Source organism: Natator depressus, chromosome 8 (genome assembly GCF_965152275.1).
Source record: "Natator depressus isolate rNatDep1 chromosome 8, rNatDep2.hap1, whole genome shotgun sequence".
NCBI lineage: Eukaryota > Metazoa > Chordata > Testudines > Cheloniidae > Natator > Natator depressus.
In genome coordinates, this window is record NC_134241.1 from 65,018,323 (window position 1) to 65,043,026 (window position 24,704).

Here is a 24,704-nt window from a genome sequence, read left to right on the forward strand (position 1 = left end):
TAATTATTCAAGTTCAAATGCAAAGAGACTTGACATTCCTGTACATGATTCTCCAAAGTTGTGTGTAACTGAAAACAAATGGAATAATTAGCCCTCTGAAGATGATACCTGGAATTTATGAATGCCTGCAGCGTGTTCCGTGCCACAAAAATCTAAATCCTAAAGTCAAGGAACTAAAGTGTTTCCTGTCGTAAATTATAATTCCTCACTTAAGTCGCAAATTATACCCTTTGAAAGCAGCAAACATATAAAGACGAGAAATCATTTTGAAATCTTATTCTTTATATGTAAAATTCAGAAGGATACATATAAATGTTTCATATCTGTAAAGAAATTTATATTACTATTAGGGCTGTCAAGCAATTAAAAAGAAATTAATCGTAATTACTCACACTGTTAAACAATAATAGAATACCTTTTATTTAAATATATTTGGATGTTTTCTACATTTTCAAATATATTCATTTCAATTACAAGACAGAATACAAAGTGTACAGTGCTCACTTTATATTTATTTTTGATTACAAATATTTGCACTGTAAAAAATAAATAGTATATTTCAATTCACTTAATACAAGTACTGTAGTACAATCTCTTTATAATGAAAGTTGAACTTACAAATGTAGAATTATGTACAAAAAATAACTGTATTAAAAAATAAAACAATGTAAAACTATAGAACCTACAAGTCCACTCAGTCCTACTTCTGCCAATCACTCAGGCAAACAAGTTTGGTTACAATTTGCAGGAGATAACGCTGCCCACATCTTGTTTACAATGTCACGTGAAAGTCAGAACAGGTGTTCGCATGGCACTGTTGTAGCTGGAATCACAAGATATTTACGTGCCAGATGTGCTAAAGATTCATATGTCCCTTCATGCTTCAACCACCATTCCAGAAGACATGCATTCATGCTGATGATGGGTTCTGCTTGATAACGACTGAAGGACATAAATCCATATTGTGTAGAGATCAAGAACAGGAGTTTATTACGTACAGTGCTGACGGGAGTGTCACCTCACTTATTAGGCTCACAGACACTGTCAATCAATTGATTACAATGGAATATATGGATTTTCATGGGTAGGGGAAAGTGACGGGGTAGGCAGTCCCACAGCCCCGGATAAGTTTAGCTGCAAGACATGATAGCACAGTAGCCAATGGTCAAGGTTACATAATGTCTCCGCCCATGGTCTCAAGTTAACAAATTAACATTTAACATTTAATTAGTACTTTAATAAATATATTAGTATAAAATATATATGTTGAATTCTGCTTTGGGGTCCATAGGAATGAAGTAGCTCCTTTGATTGTCCAACAGATACATATCTAGGTGTAAAAGCAAAGAAACAGTGAAAGTATATGGCAATAAAGATTGTCTTTCAAGTTGTTCATTTGTGTTTTAAGTCAGGCATTGATCCCTGGGAAAGGGAGGAGGCCATATCTTATACTGACACGCTTGAACCTTTCATAAACTCAAGGTTGGATGTGTGGGAAGAACATCTCCCTACAGAAGAAACTAACACAACAGAGACAGGGCTTCTTTGTTCTATTTACAAAAAGAAAAGGAGTACTTGTGGCACCTTAGAGACTAACAGATTCTATTTGCAACTTTAAATAAGACACAATTATTGCCCCCAACATCTGGTGTTCTGCTGACCAGGCATATCTAGCAAAAGCAAGGTTATCTTTGGTTATTCTGCTTTCTCTTAGCTAATCACTATTTGCTAGGCCTCTGACCTCTTGACCAAACTCTGGACTTTGGGCCTGTACATAAATCCATACACCAGGTTATTACATCAGCAATGAATTTTAACCCTTCAACAATCCAAAGCAGAGCAGACCGATGCATGTTCATTTTCATCATCTGAGTTAGATGCCACCAGCAGAAGGTTGATTTTCTTTTTTTGGTAGTTTGGGTTCTGTAGTTTCTGCATCAGAGTGTTGCTCTTTTAAGACATCTGAAAGCATTCTCCACACCTCGTCCCCCTCAGATTTTGGAAGGCACTTCAGATTCTTAAACCTTGGGTCGAGTACTGTATCTATCCTTAGAAATCTCACATGGATACCCTTCTTTGCATTTTGTCAACTCTGCTGTGAGTGTGTTCTTAAAATGAACATGTGCTGGGTCATCATCCGAGACTGCTATAACATGAAATATATGGCAGAATGTGGGTAAAACAGAACAGGAGACATACAATTCTCCCCCAGGGAGTTCAGTCACAAATTTAATTAATGCATTTTTTTTTAACGAGCATCATCAGCATGGACGCATGTCCTCTGGAATGGTGGCGGAAGCATGAAGGGACATATGAATGTTTAGCATATCTGGCAAGTACATGCCTTGAAATGCCGGCTATAAAAGTGCCTGTTCTCACTTTCAGGTGACATTGTAAATAAGTCAGCAGTATCTCCTGTAAATGTAAACAAACCTGTCTGTCTTAGCAACTGGCTGAACAAGAAGTAGGACTGAGTGGACTTATAGGCGCTAACGTTTTACATTGTTTTGTTTTTGAGTGCAGTTATGTAACAAAAAAATCTAAATTTGTAAATTACACTTTCATAATAAAGATTGGACTACAGTACTTGTATGAGGTGAATTGAAAAATACTATTTTATCACTTTTACAGTACAAATATTTGTAATCAAAATAATAATATAAAATGAGCACTGTACACTTTGTATTCTGTGTTGTAAAAGAAATCAATATATTTGAAAATGTAGAAAAACATACAAAAATATTTAATACATTTCAATTGGTATTCTATTGTTTAACATTGTGATTAATTGTGATTATTTTTTTAATCGCAGTTAATTCTTTTGAGATAATCACGTGAGTTAACTGTGATTAACTGACAGCTCTAGTTACTATAAAAATTCAGGAGCTAATCTTTACTGCTAAGGGTCTAGACTCATTGTGTAGAGCAAGGGTGCCCAACCTACAGCCCACCAGAGCATTTCATAACGCCCACAGCCTGCTTCAACAGCAGATTCATTAGTGTTTGTGTTCTTCACTGTTTTTTTCCCCATTTTCTGTAATTCTGATACACATTTTATGCACTGATTTCTTTGTTTTTAAATAAACAATGCTATACGTAGAAACAACCCATCTAAATACATACAAAACAAGCTGAACTTAAAATATATATCAGTACAGGGGACTATAAATCTGATTAAAATATGTAAAATCTGTTTGACCCACACAAGGTTGTGGCTTAGATTTATATGGCCCTCCTGTGTAATGAGGTTGGGCACCACTGATGTAAAACACGCAAATTCAAGTCAAAGGTTAAGTCATCAGTTTTTATTTCCTACACATGCCATAAAAACATCTTTCTTCAAGGAACTCTTTCACACAATGGTTCTTACCTTAACAGTTTGTTTTAGACGATGAAGTTGGGGTGGCAGTGGTAAACCTCCTACAAGAAGAACTGTTCTCATGTTTGGCAGACCAATCATCAGCTCTTTAGCTTGTCTCTCTATCTGAATGGCTAACTCTCTCGTTGGTGTCAGAATAAGTGCAGACGGAGTTTTAGTCTAAAAAGGAAAAAAAAAAAACTTCTATCCACCATCGAATTTTCATTCTTTGGTGAAAACCTAACATAAATCTTTCTACAGAGACATAGTTATGTAGTGCAGTCATTTTGATTAATTAGCTAGTAAACAGCCTACTAAAATCATTCATGGGGCCAACTCTAATATTCAACTGAAAGATAAAGGATTCTAATTGACATTTAGGTCCCTTTACACTTCTCTGGCAGTGACTGCAATGTAATGTATACCAACTTCAAAGCTCCTTTACGCACCAGAGCAGTGTAAAGAGCCTTTAGGGTATGCCTACACAGCAAAGAATAACCTCCGGCTGGCCTGTGCCAGCCAAGTCAGGCTTGAGGGATTTGGGCTGCAGGGTTGTTTCACTGCTGTGTAGACTTCTGGGTTTGGGCTGGAACCCAGGCTCTAGGACCCTGCAAAGTGTGGGGGTTCCAGAGCTCGGGAAGGGGGGGTGAGAATCTGTCAAGACTCCAATCTCCCCAACCCTTTGAACTGACATGATGGCTAGTAAAAAAGACTGTCTTCATAGATAAATGGAGCAGAGAGTTGGTTGCCATAGGTTCAGATAGAGGTCTCATAAGGTAACCGAGTACCAAACTGAGGTTCCAGGTTGTGGTGGGGTCTCTAATCTGAGGGTAGAGATTCCCCAAACCCTTAATAAACCTAGTCAATATCAAGGGAGCAAAAATGGAAAATACTTTTAACAAAGGATGAAAGGCTGGTATTTGGACCTTAATCAAACTAACTGATAACCCCAATTTCTTCAGATCCAAAAGGTAATGCAGGATGGCAGAAATTCTGGCAGGAAGGAGTGACACCACCACCAATGGAAGAAACTCTTCCATTTCTGCAGGTAAGTAGCACAAGTTGACCTCTTTCCACTATTCAGTAACATTTGTTATACCTCTTGTACCTGTTGTATTTCTATAGAGCAGGAGGATTCTAACTCTGAACCACACCCTGAGGCAAGAACTGCTAGGTTAGGATGAAGCACATGGCCCACACTCAATGAGAGGAGATGAGGAGTGGACAGGAGCTTGAGCTGCGTTTGGACACAGATGAAGCAGGTAAGGGTACCAAGCTTGTCTCAGCCATGTCAGCACTATATGGATAACTTTGGCCCTCTCCTGTCTGATTTTGCTCATCACCCTTAGTATCAGCAGTGTTGTGGGAAGGCACAGAACAGACCCTTCTTACCAGACAGAAAAGAGGTGTCCCCCAGGATTGATGGCCCAGACCTCTTCTTGAGCAGAGAAGAGGGCACCGTTCCTGTTTTTGGAGGTGGCAAAGAGATCCCCGGCAGTCCCCATTTTTTGAACATGCTGTGGAGAACTTGTGCATTTAGCTCCCATTCGTAGTCTTGAGAGCTGTACCAACATCATCAGATGTGTTGTTCTGAATACCTGGGAAACAGACTGCTGAAATTTGGGTCTGATGATCTATCCACCAGTTCCATAGTTTCATGGCCTTGGCACACAGAAGGAGAATCCTGTTCCTTCTTGCTCATTGAAACAGAACATACAAGATACATTGTCCGTCATGACCCTGATTGATGTACCTCCGATGAGGGGCAGGAAATAAAGGTAAGCGTTCCTGACAGCCCTAAGCACCAACAGATTGATGTTGAGACTGGTTTCTGGAGTTGTTCATCTTCCCTGAGTTGCGAGGATATTGAGGTGGGCTCCCAATCCCAACAGAGATCCATCTGTTATTAAAGTCACTAATGGAGCTAAGCGACAGAAAGGAATCCCTGAAAAGACACGGAGTTGATCCTTCCACCAGTGTAGGGAGTTACTCTCCTGTCTGTCCAATGTGTCTGACTGGAGAATGGATCATTCTGAGCCAACCCCGGAAGCAGTGGAGGTGTAGCCCTGCATGACTGGTCAAAGGTCAAAGGTACAAGTTGTCATGTGCCCCAGGAACTGTTCCTTATTGTAGTCTGAGGGCTACACTGAATTGCCTGTACCAGAACTGCCGAAGTTACAAATCTGTCTAAGGGAAGGTAGTCCCTGGCTGCCAACAAGTCCAAATATACCCCTATAAACTATCTTCTGTACAGGGTTAAAGTGGATTTTTTTTACATTCAGTTTCAGGCTAAACTGCAGCGGTTAACAAGGGCTGTCTGAGTGGAAGACAGCAGTGCTTCATAGGAGCTGCCCTTGAGTAATCAGTCATCGAGATATGGAAAAACTATAATTGCTTCTTGTCAGGGGTAAGTCGCCACTGCTGCCACTGCTCTTTTGTCCAGAGATCCAGTGTCTTTGTCTTACAGGGTAGACTTAGAGAAGTACCGTCTATCATGCTCATTTACTCCCCACACATCACCACCAGGGAGTTAGGTGGAGCAGGAGAGCACAAAAGGTCAGAATCCTTAAGGGGTTATCTGCCTGTTTAGATGTGGTCCGAACAGTGAAAGGTGTCTCCCATACAGTCTTAGATGGATGTAGGAGTATCTCGTTAATGGGTAACGGCACCCTGGAGGTTGTTGCGGACGATAGGATATCCAACAGTTTGTGCTGTGAATCCTTGACTTCAAGAGAAATTTGCTACCCACTTTATGACTTCTTGAAATTGCTGAAAATCTCTGGCAATGGATGGTGTTGGAGGTATAACCACCTCATCCAGAGAAGAGGATGAAATAAGTGTTTGAGGGGTGGCCTCTTTATCCGCCCTGGCTTCCTGGTCTCCAAACATCTCTTTGTGTGTGGGGAGGGGGCTCATTGGGGAGGAGAGCTGTGCAACTCTAGCCTCCCTATGAGCAGTACAGGTGGTCTGGCAAATTGCTGCCAAGAAGCATCCTAGGGGTCCCAGTGTGGCCACTAGGGGAGCCCATATGGAAGTTGGAACCAACCCTACATGCCCCTCCATCACCCTTGATAATAATAAGAATCTTCCCTGTGACTGTCGGGGGGGGGGGGGGAAGAGGAGAAAAACAATCCTCTCACTTCTTAACTAACTATAACTATACTAATTAATCAATCAACTACAGAAAAATAGAAAAGACGAAGCATGCTCGAGACAGACACACTAAGGCTCCCTCTCAGGCTGAGGCGGTTGAGAAGGAACTGAAGGGCAGTTTGTTTGTACTCACCTATATGGACTTAGTGTCCAACACAAGGAGGCATAACGCACAAGAAAGCACATTACTAACTGAAAATCTTTGATTGAGAGGCACATGCGCTGCTGAAGTGGAGCACCCATAAGGATACTATTCAAAGAACTATAGTGATTCTACTGCATTTTGGATCATCCAACCCTAAACTGCCACCAATTACTTGGAAAAGTAAAGCCATTTCCCTCCCACCCATAATAACCAATAATTATTATCCTAAAAATTAACAAGTTATAGAGACAAACTAAAGTTTTTCAGATGTCACCAGGATATAAATAAGCCATAGTGTATTAAAGGTGGGATGGGGTAGCCCCTCCTAAATTAGAGACACTTTGATTTAAACCCACCAAAAAAAATTTCAATGTTCAAATGAGAATCTGGACGGAAAAGTCACCAAACGGTATCCTGAAACTGAAGTACAGAATAGTATGCAAGATCACCCATTGCTTGAAAACTTGCACTATGAAATGTAAGCATTCATGTTAGTCTCTTTTTCTTTACTTCAAATGGTATTGGAGTTAAGTATTAAAATATGCACTGATGGGCCCCTTTTGGTGAGGTTGTGAGGAGCAGTCAGCACAGAAATAAGTTTTACCTACCCTTTAAAAATTATTTTACCCTCTGAATTCCTCTGGATATTTGCTGGTTAGCTGAAGACATCACAGCCTGAATTCATCTGTGAAATCACATGAATACCAGAAATGTCTTTACAGCCCTCATAGTATTTGTGATGTCACCGAATGATACATGCTGGAACATTAGCAACTAACTCCTAAGTTACTGGGAAAACTACATAATTATTGGGAGAAAACACACCAAAAGTGTCCTTTCAATAGGTTACTTTTTGTGAACAAAATGAAACTGCAAGTACAGTAATGTCAATTAAGAGACTATATTTCCTGCCCACCCAACTAGAAAATATTCATCGTATTAAGGGGAAAAGCTCTTTAAAAAAAATAAACTAATGAGCTTCAATACAAATCACTGCCATTTTTAATTATATTAAGAACTCTGGACTCATTAAGCTTCTCACCTCTTTCTGAATATATACATAAACTTTAATTACCTCCCTAAACTTTAATTACCTCTTCTAAGGCTTTAATAATAACTGGAAGCAGGAAGGCTGCAGTTTTTCCTGAGCCTGTGTCTGCACTGGCCACGATATCCCTTCCCAAAAGTCCAACAGGAATCATCTGCATCTGGATAGGGGTTGGAACTTCATAGCCTGAATTCTTTAAATTATAGTTTAAAGTTTCAGGAAAACCACAGTGTTCAAACTCTATAATAGGTCTTGTAACTCCTTCGCCCTGGACAACAATACCTAACTGTAATTTAAGGTTCTTGATCTGGTCATCTTGCAGGCTTAAAATAAAGGAATGTTCTTTATAAGTATAAAGCGTGACAGGCAAAAGAGTTTCTGGTTTTGATTCTACTTTCACAAGACTGTCAGAGTTTAACCCTTCTTCCTTTTCTTTAGCTGGTAAAAGATGTTTGGCTTTACATTCTAAACTACAAACATCTTCATCTGTTTTATCACAAATATATTCACCATAACGACCACAAACAACACATATAGGTTCTCCAGGTTCTGCCCAGCGCTGGGATTTGCTGAAAGATTTAATGGGTTCGTCTACAGAGGAGCTGTCTTCATCAACATTTTGGTGGTCACTTCCCAAAGATTCATCAACAAAGGGGAAGTCTGAATCTGGAAAAGTGTGTCGCTCTGTACATTCTTGTACTGCTTTATATAAATTACATCCTGAAGCAGAAGCGTCTTTTATAGCTGGCTTGACATCTCTGAAGTCTGTGGCCTCCACTAATGAGGGTTCTCCAGAAGACAACTTTTTTATTTTTGCTGTACAGCTTAGGTCATCATCAGCATTCCTCTTCACTTTAAGAGACCTTGGAACAAACATGCTTCAATATTCTGTGAAGAAAATAATTACAATTATTAAAAGGTATTTTAATGTGGCCTTGGGGAAAAGCTGCAGAGAGGAGCCAGCCAGAGACTCCAGCTGGTAGCCAAAGCAGGGACTATTGCACTGCAGCAAGGAAGCAAGGGGTAAAATAGGGTCCAGCCAGAGTCACCCCTCCCACAGCACACAGAAGTGTGGAGGGGAGACCACTGACCCCAACTCCAGGGGTGCCTACCCCACCATGTGACCTTGCAGAAAAAGTGCAGAGAGCAGCCAACCCAAGATTCCAGCCAGTAGAAGTAGCAGCCAAAGCATGGACTTTTAGACAATCAGTGAATTTTCTGCAGTATTGACTGGACTTTCTCTGCCCTGTGCTGATTGGCTGTTTGCTCCAACCCTCTCTGTCACCTTCCTTCCTAGTCTGTTCACCTCAGTTTCACTCAACACCTGGGCCTCTTACGCTCTTGAGCCCTGTCCTGTCTCCCACTGCCCTTTCCTTTCCATTTAGCTTATCCCATCCTAAGTAAATCCACTCAAAAGATGTGTATGTGTGTGTGTGTGTGTATATATATATATATATATATATATTCACATTGTTCACGCCGTTTATTATACCTCTTCCCCCACCTTTGTCTATTTCGGGTCTGTCTTGTCTATGTAGATTGTATGCTCTTCAGAGGAGACTTTGTATAGTACAATGGGACCCCACTCTCGGTTGGCCCTTAGGCTCCACTATAATAAACATGATTAATAATAATCGCCATGGTTTATTTTTACCATGAAACATTACAATCAGTGAAATGTGTTTTCAAGGCAAGAGACTGAATCAACATTCATATGTACCTAGGAGTTAATTAACAGAGGTTTTGGTTCATACAACACAGCTCAAGACTGTTGGGACCCACACACAATTTAAACCCACACACAATGACAGTATCTTCCTTTTCTCTAAACAATATTGAAAATGTTTATACCACAGGTCGGCAACCTTTTAGAAGTGGTGTGCCGAGTCTTCATTTATTCACTTTAAGACTTCTGCAATATGCTGCTCAGTTTCACTTTTGTTTCTACTGCCTGTCCCTCCCTTCTCACATTTATCTCCAGACTTCTTCTCCTTGTCCAGATCTATTCCGCCCCCAACTATCTTCTATTCATTGAACTTTTTGAAACTTTGCACTTTTAGAGAGAGGTAAGAGATTGACTCTGTGTACACAAATTTGCAGAGGGACAATAGGGTTGAAGTCTGTTATTTCTCACCTCTATACATTATTTATTTATTTAAACACAATTTTGCTGTTAACAAGCATGTTATCTCTGGAGACACAAATCCACAGTTTGAGAACTGTAAAAACTAAGCATCTCTGATGGTATCTTCTAGACTGAGCACTGAATCCCATTGGGTAGGTAGAAAGATTAACCTAAACAATCTATACAGAAGCCCCTGCAACCCCATAATATTGGGTCCCTAATCCATGAACTACTGGAACTCATTTACAAAACTTTCTTAAACATTACATGAATATATTGTCTCATACTACAGAATTATACTTTATAATCCCTATTCCATGACGAGATATATTTGAACTATAATGTATCTTAATTAAAACTATCTTTAGATAGGTTTTTTCCCTCAAAAAGCATTTTATCAAAAAAAAATCCAATTTTGTTTATTTTTAAAAATCATTGATTTTTATCCCCCCTGCTTTCACTGTTGAACTTTTCGCCTTAAATGTAGTATCACTTCTTGTTTCAGCCATCCTGCCATCTTCTTACTTATCCCTTCCAAAGCCTGACCACATACATGTTGAGGTCTAAGTTCCCTCTAAGCTGTGTGGCCATGCAGCAGGCTATCAAGGGCCACGCAGCCAGGGAGAGGCGCCTCTCCTCCAGCACCAGCCCGGGGGCTGCCAGGGCAGAGAGAGGCACTCTCCGCCAGCACCACGCTGCTGCAGCGAGAGAAGACTGGGGGGAGTCTTCTCTCCCTGCCACAGCCCCAGGGAAGCCTGCAACCCAACCTTCTCATCCCTGGCCCCACCCCAGAGCCTGCACCCCAGCCAGAGCCCTCATCCCCCTGCACCCCAACCCCCTGCCCCAGCCCTGAGCCCCCTCCTGCACCCCAAACCGCTCATCCCCAGCCCCATCCCAGAGCCCACACCCCCAGCCAGAGCCCTCACTCCCCCACACCCTAACTTTCTGCCCTAGCCCTGAGCCCCCCCCCCCACTCCGAATCTCTCAGCCCCATCCCCACAACACCTCACCTCCATATTGGAGCACATAACAAAATTCATTCCACATATGGATATAAAAAGTTACAGGGAACATTGGTCGAGGTGCCCACCATGAATCTCACACTTTTGATCTCATTTGTCACCTTCATCCTCATATTCTCCCCTTCCATCTCTATCTCATGTTTCCACCTTCTATTACCTCATTTTCTTCCCATCTCCTCTTTATATCCTCTCGCCAGCCTCCTTCAGCCTTCCTAGATAGCCCACATAACCCTTCTAAATCATTTACTAATTTTAGCTCTTAATGTGTGGAAAAAAATTAAATAAAAAGTATCCCACACTCGTTGAGATTCACGTACAGACCTACAAAATAACACAATAAGTTGTGGTGAACCTCATCCTACCTTCCCTGACCTTCCCCACCCCACTAGTTTTTGCCTTCCAGTTTGTGCTGTGCTTAGCCCCAATCCTGCATATACATCTGACTGACCAGGCCATTACCCACCACCTCACTGCCCTTAAGTCCCAGTGACTTCAACTAGATTCCACATGGATCCCTTTGCAGGACACAGGGCTCAGATTGCAAGTTTCCTGGAGAAAGAACTGTGTTTCTTACACATCTGTAAAGCGCCTAGTATACTTTGAGTGCTGCATAAGAAGTAGTATATTTCTGGGCTACAAAATAGTTTTGTTGTACAGTAGCACAGATATACTGTTGGTCAAATTGAGACAACTTTGTGAATATTGTATTAATAACTAAAAAAAAAACTTAACTGGAAATGAGACATCACCCAGGTTTAACTTTAACACATGGTTAACACAGTTGTCCAGTACAATGTCTATGGAAAATCATCATCATCAGGAAGGCAAATTCCAAAAGGAACATAGACCCCTTGCAAATCGAGCACCACCCAGACTGATCTCTGGCAAGGTGCTTAAGGTAGTCTGATTATATATTCAGTTTCTCTCTGTGATCCTCCTGAGGGGTACCAAGGGTTGAGAGACATCACACCACAACCTGCGTGCAGCAGTCTTGTCTGTGCCTGCTGTGGATCAGCTCCATGAAGCCACCAGCTTCAAACAACACAAGCACTACTTTCTAGGCCCTACTCCCCACTGTACAGGTTAGTGATAAATACAAACCAACCCAAGCCCTACAGGCATTCCCTGTAGCATCCAGTTCCTTATCCACTGAACACTCACAGAAATACCAGACCTGCTGTTCCAAAAGGAACTGTATATAACAGCTTGTTAGAGTCATTCATAGATTCATCTCAGGACCACCACTTTGCTTGCCACCACAGCACTTAGGTATATTTATAGTGAAAACAAGGATAAGTTCCTTATAAAAGAATAGAGATTCAACTGATAATGAATAAAAATATTAGAAACAAATGGTTAAATATAAAACAAAATCATAATACACTTTCTAGAAACCAAATTTAACCAACAAGTTAACCTCCTCTCTAAAGAAGTTTATCTCACCCATCCAGCATTTTCAAGCAAGACTGGTTGAGAATGCTTTGTCATGAAGCAAACTCGCTGTCCATTTTCTTCCTTACTGAAGGGTGACAGACTGTCTTCTTTGTCCCTCAAACAGAGAAAACCTTCATGTGCACCTCAAGATAGGGAACTCCGTCCTCCTCCCACACTCGCTTTTTTTCCCCCCATCCTCTTGGTTTCTTCCTTTGAAGTTCCCATAATATTTCATTTGCATTTGATTCTGACTGGTGAGTGGCAACTCCTTGTGAACTATACAATACTTATTGTACATTTAAACAGCCAGATAGATAAACATTTCTTGTCTGACAGAAAACCCGTTTTTCACCTTTGCTGGTGACCAGTACCTAGATAGAGACACTAAGAACTTCAGTATATATACACAAACTCCTTACATAGTTTCTATACATACATTTCACAATAATATTGATGACCAGAGTGATACAGGATTTTATTAGAGATATGACATGACACTCTTCTGGTGAGCTAGAATGTAAATACCTGACTCAGGAGATTCCTGTAACCCAATACAGTTGTGCCCGTTGCCAGTTGGCACTAAGAGAGAGACTCCTGGGTCACAAGCCCATCACTAACAATCTTGTCACTCCACCAAAGTTTTTGGCGCTCATGTGCTCGCTGCCCATGTAGCAGCATTCCTTGGTACACAAGCTTTGGAATTTATTGGTCTTCCTCTCTGAACTTCTCCTGCTCCTCGATATGGAGCAGCTGACTGAAGAAGAGAATCAAAAACATCAATCTGGTGTTCTTCAACTTTCCTCGGGTTCCATAGAGCTCAGCTTTGCAGCAAGAGATGGGTCCCATCTCTATAGGAGTTCGGTAAGGCCACGTTCTGTCACCATTATTGTCCAAGATTGTCACTGACTGGTTGATGGATAAGCTTGAGAAGACAACTATTGGTAGCATTGAGCTGAACATTCTGCTTCAAGATCCTGAATATGCCAATGACATTGTCTTGTTAGCTTGGCTCAGTTTGGTGAATCACACTGCAGCTGATCACTGATCTGGTTAGACAAGAAGCAGCGTATACTGGCCTGGTTAGAAGCAGAGATAAAACTAAGTTCATGGCCATTACCATCAGTCTCCAGCTCCATATTACAACCAGCTCAATACTAACATATCCAGATGGGACATGAAAGTGGTGGGCAGTGTTAGAGACAGTGCCGGAGGATGCTCAAAAGATGTGGATGTCCATATATCAGCAGCTGTACTGGTTTGAGCCTTTCAGTAGCCTCCGTCAGGATATCATGACATCAAGCTTGTCTATGGAAAAGATCAACTACAAAAATAGGAACGAACTTGCAGGTTTTTAAATTGATACCATGCAAGAATATAATTGAAAATAAGAATCATGTTATAGAATTATAGGCAGTGCCCTCTAAAGTAACATTACTTAACACTTTCCATATAAGATCATTTTCAGTTGCTTATCATTGTGCCAAACTTTAAGTGTTTGCGCTGAAATCTTCTACTCCAGGTGTCTATCTCAAATTGAATTTTTTTGGAAAGTTTCAGCAAAAACAGTTCAATTGTTTCTAAGACCAAGGTTTGTAAGTTGTTTTATTATCAGTTGCTAAAAATTTGTTCAGCCATTTCACTGAAAAGCTGTAGAGCAGGGGTGGCTAACCTAAGCCTGAGAAGGAGCCAGAATTTACCAATGTAGTTTGACAAAGAGCCACAGTAATACATCAGCAGCCCCCACATTAGCTCCCCCACTCCCACCTACTGGCAGCCCCGCTGATCAGCACCTCCCCCTCCCTCCCCACACCTCCCAATCAGCTGTTTCATGGCATGCAGGAGGCGGGGGGTGGGGGGGAGGAGGACACTGCAGGCTCAGGGGAGGGGGCAGGAGGGAATGGAATGGGGGCAGGGCCTGTGGCAGAACCTGGGGTTTAGCAGTGAGCACTCCCCGGCATATTGGAAAGTTGGCGCCTGTAGCTCCAGCCCTGGAGTCGGTGCCTATACAAGGAGCCACATATTAACTTCTGAAGAGCCACCCCTGCTGTAGGGCTTCCATGCTTTAGAACAGAGACTTGAAATTTGGCAGGGAGGTCCACCTCCAGCCATCAAGGAAACTGTTTGCTGTCCTGTGAAAATCTACACAAGTTTGGCCAAACTATAAGCCTCTGAAAATTGTCATTTTGTATTGCTCAGTAGAGGCTTGTTAATGGCCCTGTGGGGAAAAAACCACATGTGATCTTGTAAGTTAAAGACTACATCAAAATGCATACACACAAGGAAGCTCAATTAAGGTTGCATGGGCATTCTGTCATTCCAAACTTTTCAGTGTTTGACTTTGTAACCTCAGCATTATTTTAGGGGATATTTTTGGTATGTAATTTTATTTTAAAATTCAGACTCTCTGTATACATGAAATGCAAACCAAACTGATGTTATCTGAATTCACTACCAAGCTGGGAGGGGTTGCAAGTGCTTTTGGAGGATACGATTAAAATTCAGAATGATCTGGACAAACGTTGGAGAAACGTCTGGAGAAATGTTCTGAAGTAAATAGGATGAAATGCAATAAGAACAAATGCAAAGTACTCCACTTAGGAAGGAACAATCAGTTGCACACATATAAAGTGGGAAATGAATGCCTAGGAAGGAGTACCGCGGAAAGGGATCTAGGAGTCATAGTGCATCACAAGCTAAATATGAGTCAACAGTGTAATACTGTTGCAAAAAAAAAAAAAAAAAAAGCAAACATCATTCTGGGATGTATTAGGCAGGAGTGTTACAAGCAAGACAAGTAGTAATTCAGGGGTTCTCAAACTGGGGGTCGGGACCCCTCAGGGGGTCATGAGGTTATTACATGGCGGGGGGGGTTTGCAAGCTGTCAGCCTCTACCCCAAACTCCACTTTGCCTCCAGCATTTATAATGGTATTAAATACGTAAAAAAGTGTTTTTAATTTAAAAGGGGGGGAGGGTCGCACACGGAGGCTTACTATGTGAAAGGGGTCACCAGTGCAACAGTTTGAGAACCACTGAAGTAATTCTTCCACTCTACTCTGCGCTGATTAGGCCTCAGCTGGAACATTGTGTCCAGTCTGGGCACCACATTTCAGGAAAGATGTGGACAAATTGGAGAAAGTCCAGAGAAGAACAACAAAAATGATTAAAGGTCTAGAAAATATGTCCTATGAGGAAAGACTGCAAAATACAGGTATGTTTAGTCTGGAGAAGAGAAAACAGAGAGGACATGAAAAGATTTTTCAAGGACATAAAAGGTCATTACAAGAAGGAGGGAGAAAAACTGTTCTCCTTAACCTCAGAGGATAGGACAAGAAGCAATGGGCTTAAATTGCAGCAAGGATGGTTTAGGCTGGACTTTAGGAAAAACTTCCTCTCTGTCTGGGTAGTTAAGCACTGGCATAAATTGCCTAGGGAGGTTGTAGAATCTCTGTCATTGGAGATTTCTAAGAGCAGGTTAGACAAACACCTGCCAGGGATGGTCTAGGTAATACTTAGTCTTGCCTTGAGCGTAGGGGACTGGACTAGAAGACCTCTCAACCCTTCCAGTCCTACGATTCTATTCTCTCCGCACTCCTTTTATAACATAATATTTTCTTATTGTAAAAATATTTTGCATATATGTAGACCCTTTTGTCCACATATTTCAAAGCACTTTCAAAACATTAAGTAAACCTTACAATACCCACATAAAGCAAAACACTATTATCTGAATTTTACATATAGGGAAATGTATGCACCGATAGTTTAAGTAGCAAGGTCAGTCATTCAGTGAATCAGAACTCATGATTACTAGATATTTACTCACATTTAAACAAACCCTTCTTTCCCACTGTAAGATTCCTTTAGAACAATATTACGATAATATCCAAGGAGTGCACTGATATTTTCAGTAGTTTATAATGGTATATAACACTGGTCAAAATTTTTCAGTCAAAATTGTTTTTCAGTTGAAAGTTGGATTTTCAACCCAATGACATTTTTCATGAAGTGTCTGCTTTCTGTAGAAACTTTAAATTTTTTGTCAAAAAAATAAACATACAAAAAAATCCAAATATTTTGATTTGGATCTCCTGCTGTAGTGCCTCTGGGAGCTGTAGTTCAGTTTCCTCATATCTACATTCTCCTCTAAGGGCTGGACTCCCCACTCAAACTGCATCTCCCAGCTGTGCACAACAGTGAGGAGCTTAAAAACGTAAACCCTAAACATGCCCACCCAGAAGACTAGGAAAAATAATAAAATTTGCATTCTTTTTTATTAATCTCATAGATTTTGGGGGCCTTACTCATTATCTTTGAGTACTTGCAGCAAGTATGTTCCACATCACAAACATTTTGTTGCTAGTGATGTTTAACACCAGGCTGTCCTGTCTACACTAGAATTTACAATTGTGTTATTAATCAACCTGTGTTAAAACACAACTAAAAATACAAATGAAGACATAGACTTGGGCCATGTCTACTTGAGGGGTGCTTTGCCCCTAAAGGTATCATATAATTAGGGCCCTACCAAATTCATGGCAGTGAAAAAACACATTATAAACTGTGAAATCTGTTCTCCTCCGTGAAATCTGGCATGCAGCTGGGGGCTCCTAACCTGCGCAGGACTCCAGGGCTTGTCTACACTACCGCACAGGGTCAATCTAAGATACGCAACTTCAGCTATGTGAATAGCGTAGCTGAAGTCGATGTACTTCGATCTACTTACTGCGGTGTCTTCACCGTGGTAAGTCGACAGTTGACACTCTCGACAACTCCGCTTGCGCTTCTTGTTCTGGTGGAGTACCGGAGTTGACTGGAGAGTGCTCAGGGATCGATTTATCGCATCAACGCGATAAATCGATCCCTGCTGGATCAATCACTGCCCGTTGATCCGGTGGGTGGTGTAGACAAGCCCCTGTTCCCAGCTGGGGATGTGGAGGCATGAGACTTCCTCTTCCCCTTCAGGTGCTGCTCCCAGAGTGGGTCAGACCCACCTCTGGGATCTCCCTGGGCTGGAAGAAGGTTGGGCAGCTCCAGCTGTTACTACCGCGCACGGAGATGCTGCCGCTCCAGCTGTCACACACACACCCTGTGGAGAGGCTGCGCCTCCAGCTGTCACACACACGCACACCACCCCGTAGAGAGGCTGCGGTGCCAGCTGTCACACACACCTTCCAGTGCACAGAGGCTGCACCTCCAGCTGTCAGCCCCCTTCTTGGGCAGCAAACTTCCAGGAAAACGCATACACACAGTCCATACCCTGTGACCCTCACTTCTGCACTGCTGCTGGTGGAGGCACTGGCTTTAGAGCTGGGCGCCTGGCCAGCAGCCTTTTTCTATGGCTGCCCAGTGCTGAAGGCAGCACACTGTCAGCAGCAGGGAAGAAGTAAGGGTGGCAATCCCATGACACCCCCCCCCACCCCCTGCACGCGCACACACACACACACACACACAATATAGCCTTGCAACCATCCCACCCTGACGGCCTTTTAGGTCAGAACCCCAAAAGTTACAACACTGAAATTTCAAGTGTAAATATCTGAAAACATGAAATCGACTAATTTAAAAAATCCCTGGCAGTGATCTTGACCAAAATGGACAGTGAATTTGGAAGGATCCTAAACTATAATGACAAAGTGCTCCTCGCACAGACAACAAACTGGTAAAACCGAGATTTGCCAACCATCCCGTACCCCACACACTCCAAAATAAACCTACCGTGGGGCGTATGACAGCATACCTATGTCAACCAGGGATCACACCCCTGGCCTAGCTATGCCAACAGAAGTTGTTTGCTGTGGAGACACGGTTCTGGACAGGAGATGGTGGGGCAGCGCAGCTAGAAACTGGGGCTTGATCTACACTAGTAACTCGCCTGTCTAGATAACATCACTTATGGGGTGCAGTTGTCTTTTTGCGACATTTCTATACCGGCAAAAGCCTTAGTGCAGGTGCCGTGACAATGGCAAAGAAAGCCCCTGCCGAACCGCTACTCTGGCCAGGGAGCGGAACCAGTCTGGCAGAAGCGCTCACTTGCTGCGTAGCCATGGGGCAAACCCCGGCTAGGGTGGACAAGGCCCCAGCCCAGCCCCTACGTTCTCCCCGGGGACACAGGAGAGAGCTCAGCCATCCCGCCTCTCCAGGGCCCACCGGCGCACGGTCTCGTTCATACCGCTCCCCACGGCAAGGTGGATGCAGCCCCCGCCCAGGGGACCCCCTACTGCAGGGCTTGGGCTGCCCGGTGCAGACACTGACCGGCCCGTCCCCCGGCGCTGCGCAGCTCCCCGCCGCCCGCCTCGCTGCAGACGGGACCCACAGCCCCGCCGGCGCCGCTGCTTTAGAGCCAGCGCGCCCCTGGGACGAGGAGTTGCTGGGTAACGTAACTTACTGGTACCTCCCTGCCATGCGCCTCAACACCAGCCCGACCTTCCCGTAGAAAATGGCGACACCACAAGCAGCGAGAAAATCGAGCGGCCAGAGACCAAGCCAGGCGGCCTCTCAGTCCCCACCCCGGCGGTGCGTGCGGGGACGGCAACCAGAGTGCATGCGCTGGAGCAGCAAATCACAGAGGGTGGGGGTAGGGGGTGAGGAGTAGGGTGACGTGGGCGGGAAAGGAGAGAATGGGGATGGAGAGGGACGATATCGACTGGGGTGGCGGGAGAGGAGGGAGAACCTGACGGGACCTGAGGACAGAGGGTGGCGATGGAGCAGGCAGCAAAGCCAGGAGGGGCCAATGTACGGGGGGTTCTGTTGAAAAGCCCCTGGTGGGACATGCAAGAATCAAATGTCAAAAAGCAGAGCGCTTAGGGAACGGGAGACGGCGACGCCCAACGCCGAGGTCCCCGTCCCAAAAATACCCCAGCAAGGTGATTAAACAGAGACAGCGGGCTCCACTGCAGCACACGGCCCAGGAGGGGAAAGGAGAGTGGACGGACAGGTGGCGGTTGTACAGCAGAGCTGCAGTTACAGCGGAGGAGGCAGCTCCCTCAGTCTCAGCCCTTCCTCACAGGCCCTTATAACTGTCTATAGAAAAACTTTCTTGTGCCTGAAATTTCTCCTGGGCCTCCATCTTTTCTACAACATTTCGCTGATGCTGAATTACTGTTTTGCAGGGTTTCAAAAAAAAGGGTGGGTGGGTGCTTTTTTTTTTTTTCCTTCCTCTTCTTTCCTCTGGAATAATTTAAATGTGACTGAGATTTCACACATGGCATGTGCATGCACTCCTCAGTGAGAAGCGCATGCCTTTGCTGAGGGGGAAAGAATGGAATAGAAAAAAATGGAGTATGGATAACCAGGTAGCTGTATGCGCCCAAGTGAGTTTGTCACTGAATAAATACAATGGGGGTATACCTAGATGACACGTGATATATATGCAATATGGTATTTTCTATCAATTTTCAGCTTGGAAAAGAGATGACGAAGAGAAGATATGATAGAGATCTATAAAATTGTGAATTGTGTGGAAAAAGTGAATAAGGAAGTGTTATTTACCCCGTCACATAACACAAGAACAAGGAGCACCCAATGAAATTAATAGGCATCAGGTTTAAAACAAACAGAAGTACTTCTTCACACAATAGAGTCAACCTATGAAGGCCAAAACTATAACGGGGTTCAAAACGCAATTAGATAAGTTCATAGGTTCATAGATAAGAGCATAGGTCCATCAATGGCTATTTGCTCAAATGGTCAGAGGTACAACTCCATGCCGTGGTGTATCCCTCTTCTCTGATTGCCAGAAGCTGGGGGTGGATGATGGGATGGATCACTCAATGATTGCCCATTCTGTTCATTCCCTCTGAAGCATCTGGCATTAGCCACTACTGGAAGACAGCATACTGGGCTAGATGGACGACAAGTCTGACCCAGTATGGTTGTTCTTATGAATTATTATCAAAAGTTCTGCTACCATTTCTTGCCATCTAGTTTCAGCAATTCTGCATCTTTTTCTGCAGTGCCCTCCCTGAATGCAGTAATCCAATCCATGCATAGTTAATTATATTAGACTTTTAGAATATAAATTCTCCCAGGAAGAGCTTTTCCTCTTTCATTAATTGGATTTGGAAGATCCTTGTGGTCCTGAGCTCAGTAGAGTCATTTGAAGATGCAGTAGTCAAGTTTTGATGCCATGCTAGAACAGCCTGGTGCAGTGACATTCTGTTAAAGGGGTCATGAACTGCCTAAGCCTATTATACAGTATTTCAGCTTTCTATGTTAAGAGACCACTGCAAAATTGGAGATTAACAAATTTTCTTAGTATCCATTCATAAAAATTCTCCCTCAAATTTGGGAGTTTCTTTTTAATCCAAGAGGCTATAATATTAGAAAAAGCAAATTAGAAACGTACATGGGTTAAGAAAAAACAGGTTAAGATCTGCTACACCTGCATCCCTATTTTCTACAGAAATCTGCATATACAGATATATATCTTTACTGCAACAGGCAAGGCTACTACTCTACCATTGTTGCTACATTCAATATTGCAAACGTTTTTGTGTTTGGCAAGAGGCTAGCTGAAACTTCCTCCAGTTAAAATTACTTTATCTGTTGGTCCCAATCTGCACCAAAACTAAACTACAGAGTCTAACAAGCTATAGCTGTGATTTGCATATCATTTGGTGGCTCTATAATCATCTTCATTGGACAGCTGTTCTTGGTACCTATTGCTGCTGACCTCAGAAATTCACCAACGTAATTGGAGATGCTGGCCCCTTCCTATTGCTACTAATTTTCTAGTGATCCAGCAACTCTCCTCAGCTGGGAGGTCATGCTGACATGACCAGTGACCTGCATATTTAGAAGGCTATTCTGTTGATTGTTATATTTGGAGGGAAGAATGGGGGAATATGTTGCCCACAGTGTATTCAGGATGAACTCATTAATACAAGAATTGTTGAATTTGTCTGTTATATAGCCACAACAACTGTGCCTTTATGATGACTAAGTCTTGGAATAGAAAATGTAACAATGTGGGATAACCATGATGTGTATGTGTTATGTTTTTTAACTGATGCACAAACCCTTCGCTCAGATTTCCTATATTTGGACACAACATACCTGTGTTTTTTTGTTTAAATGTATTTTATGTAATGTATTAATACCAAATATTGTATAATGAACATAATAAAATGACTACAAAATTAGACTAGAAATCATATGTACTACAATAGATAACGTTCATAGCTAAGAACCTTATCACTGTAGAAGTAGGACAATCCACTCAAACTGTGCATATGATCATGGTATGGAAGACCACAAAAATATTCTGTAATTGAATACCTTGGCAGAACTTCAGACTTGAAAATGTAATGGCCCAGTATATTTTTTTACTCAAATTATTGAGTCCAAAATTATGCTTCATGAACAAATTCAAGTTTCTTGTTTCTTCCAGGATTTACTTAGAATGTTTACTAGTTCACAGAATTTTCAAATATTTCACTTTTCAGAATTCTAGGATCTCTGCAGTTGTCCTGTAATGCTGAGGAATGCACCTTTCCAGAACACGGACAGAGTGTGGGGCACTGAAATACAAAGGCTGTGCATCTGTGAAATTCATAAGGACTGAGAATCATGCTTGTAGATCCTAATGGGAGACATAAACACAGTGGTGATCTTTGATCACTGTACCTGTGTCAAAACAGTAATCGACTTTGAAAAGGGAAAAGAAGGGCATGATAACAATTATAATAGCTCCTAGTCTAGAGTAAAATATGTATCACAGCATCTAACATGAAAATTGCCAAATATCTCATAGGACTGAGTTTGATAACTCTGTTTTACAGAAAACTGAGCTTTGAACAAATCCAACATAACAGCAGCAGCATTCTTTGTTGTTGAATCTTTGGATGTCAATGATAGTTTTCGGTTCAAACTCCGAAACTTGAATAATACTGTCTATAGCAGTGGTCTCCACCCTTTTTATGCACAAGATCACTTTTTGAATTTAAGTGCAACCTAGGATCTACCCCGCCCTACTCCCCGGGCCCCATGCCCTTCTCCTCTGTCGCTCGCTCTCCCTCCCTCAGTTTCACCGGGCTGGGGCAGGGGGTTAGGATGCAGGAGGGGGTGCAAGCTCTGGACTGGGGCTGAGGGGTTTGGAGTGTGGGAGGGAACTCCTGGCTGGGCAGGGGGTGGGGTTGCAGGAGGGGGCTCTGGGCTGGGGCAGAATGTTGGCAGGCAGGAGGGGGTACATGGTGCTAGCTCCAGAAGGGAGCTCAGGGCTGGGACAGGAGGTTTGGGGGGCACGAGGAGGTTCAGGGTGCAGGCTCTAGGAGGAGGCTCAGGGCTGGGGTAGGAGGTACTGAGTGCTGGCTCCGGGAGGGGGCTCAGGGCTAGGGTGCAGGCTCCCGCTGGGTGGCACTTACCTCAGGTGGCTCCTGGTCAGCAGTGCAGCCGCGCTAAGGGAGGCTCTCTTCCCGTCCCTGCCCCACACCACTCCCAGAAGCGGCCATCATGTCCCTGTGGCCCCTGGGGGGGTGCACATGGCTCTGCGTGCTGCCCCTCTCTGCAGGCAGCAGCCCCGCAGCTCCCATTGGTTACAGTTTCCCATTCCCAGCCAATGGGAGCTGCAGAGGCGGTGCCTGCAGGCAGGAGCAGCATGCAGAAACCCCTGCCACTCCAGCCCCAAGGGCCTTGGGGCATGCTGGCTGCTTCGGGAGCAGCGCAGGGCCAGGACAGGCAGGGAGCCTGCTTAGCCCCGCTGTGCCACCAGACTTTTAGTGGCCGGAGATCGCAACTGACTGTCAGAGGCTACAGGATCGACTTGTTAACCGCTGGTCTACAGGATAAAGAAATTACATGTTTTTGTTGTCACACAACATGATCTTGCTGTTCTGAGCTGCAAAGTACAGGAAATTTCTTTGTCTAATATGTGTCTTTCTATGGAAAGAATAATTTAATCAGTGGGTATTTCTATTCTTCTTATATTATGCAATGATTCATTTTTGGTTGCATGCCTTTCCATTTTTGACTCTGTATTGTATGCTGTTCCATGAGAACACTAATGCATTTGTAATGAGTGTCCTTTTATTAGATTTGACATTTTTGATCATCATTTGTTAGTTATAAATGCAACATAATAGCACACATTGAGATTCCCCCATCAGAAATCCTGCCTACAACTATATCTTTATCCATTTAGCAGTTTTCTTTTCTTCAGTGTTTAATGAATTAGTAGATGAGTTCATACTTTTCCCTCACAGTGAAATACTACATCAAGAGATAAAAGCAGGTTACAGAAATATTTTAAATCTAAACATTTTAATAAGCTTTGTTAGAGATATCATTATTCAATCTAGTTAGAGACTAAAAGAAACTGAGTACTCAGAGAGCAATCTGGGGGATTATATTACTAATCCGAAAAGGAACTCTAAAATACCCCTAGCTCTCACAGCATGCTTAATTATCTAAAAACCTGTTTTAAATTGTTCAATATTAGAATGTTAGATTTGATTATGAAGTCATAATTGTTAATCTTTCCTGAGCTGAAAACTTTTTTACTGCCTGTAGAAGGAAGATGAGAAACCATAAATCCATATACCTAATTGTTTCCTCTGTGTCTATACCAGAATTTATGAACTAGAATTTGTAGGGTAACATGATGCATAGCAGAATTCACACAGAACTGGGGATACATCACATTTACACTTAGGATGAACATTAAAGCATTAGGAGGGAGGGAAAAACACTTTTTTGCCCTATTACTATTTTATTATTTGTTTTCACTAGTGACCATAATATGCTAAAAAAACAACAAGGAGTCCGGTGGCACCTTAAAGAGTAACAGATTTATTTGAGCATAAGCTTTTGTGGGTAAAAACCCCACTTCTTCAGATGCATGGAGTGAAAATTACAGATGCAGACATAAATATACTGGCACATGAAGAGAAGGGAGTTTCCTTACAAGTGGACAACCAGTGTTGACAGGGCCAATTTGATTAGGGTGGATGTAGTCCACTCCCAATAATAGATGAGGAGATGTCAATTCCAGGAGAGGCAAAGCTGCTTTTGTAATGAGCCAGCCACTCCCAGTCCCTATTCAAGCCCAAATTAATGGTGTTAAATTTGCAAATGAATTTTAGTTCTGCTGTTTCTCTTTGAAGTCTGTTCTGAAGTTTTTTTGTTCAAGTATAGCTACTTTCAAATCTGTTATAGAATGTCCAGGAAAAAAGAAGTGTTGTCCTACTGGCTTTTGTATGTTACCATTCCTGATGTCCGATTTGTGTCCATTTATTCTTTTACGTAGGGACTGTCCGGTTTGGCCAATATACATGGCAGAGGGGCACTGCTGGCACATAATGGCATATATAACATTAGTAGATGTGCAGGTGAATGAGCCTCTGATAGTGTGGCTGATGTGGTTGGGTCCTCTGATGGTGTCGCTAGAGTAGATATGGGGACAGAGTAGGCAACGAGGTTTGCT

The 24,704-nt window shown here is 42.7% G+C and overlaps 1 protein-coding gene across 3 annotated transcripts in view; it reads right to left on the bottom strand.

The window, feature by feature from the left end:
* DDX59 (DEAD-box helicase 59) overlaps positions 1 to 24,704 on the bottom strand; it is a 61,649-nt gene that overhangs the window by 6,487 nt on the left and 30,458 nt on the right. Inside the window, exons 1-3 of one of the 3 annotated variants that reach the window (XM_074961204.1) lie at positions 18,672 to 18,814; positions 7,751 to 8,592; positions 3,371 to 3,538 (exon numbers count right to left, since the gene is read on the bottom strand). In XM_074961204.1, coding sequence (XP_074817305.1) covers positions 3,371 to 3,538; positions 7,751 to 8,581 — 999 coding nt within the window. In that variant the 5' untranslated portion in view covers positions 8,582 to 8,592; positions 18,672 to 18,814. Of the gene's footprint in view, positions 1 to 3,370; positions 3,539 to 7,750; positions 8,593 to 18,671; positions 18,815 to 24,704 lie in introns of those variants that run through there. The other 2 variants (XM_074961206.1, XM_074961205.1) reach the window with 2 other exon arrangements.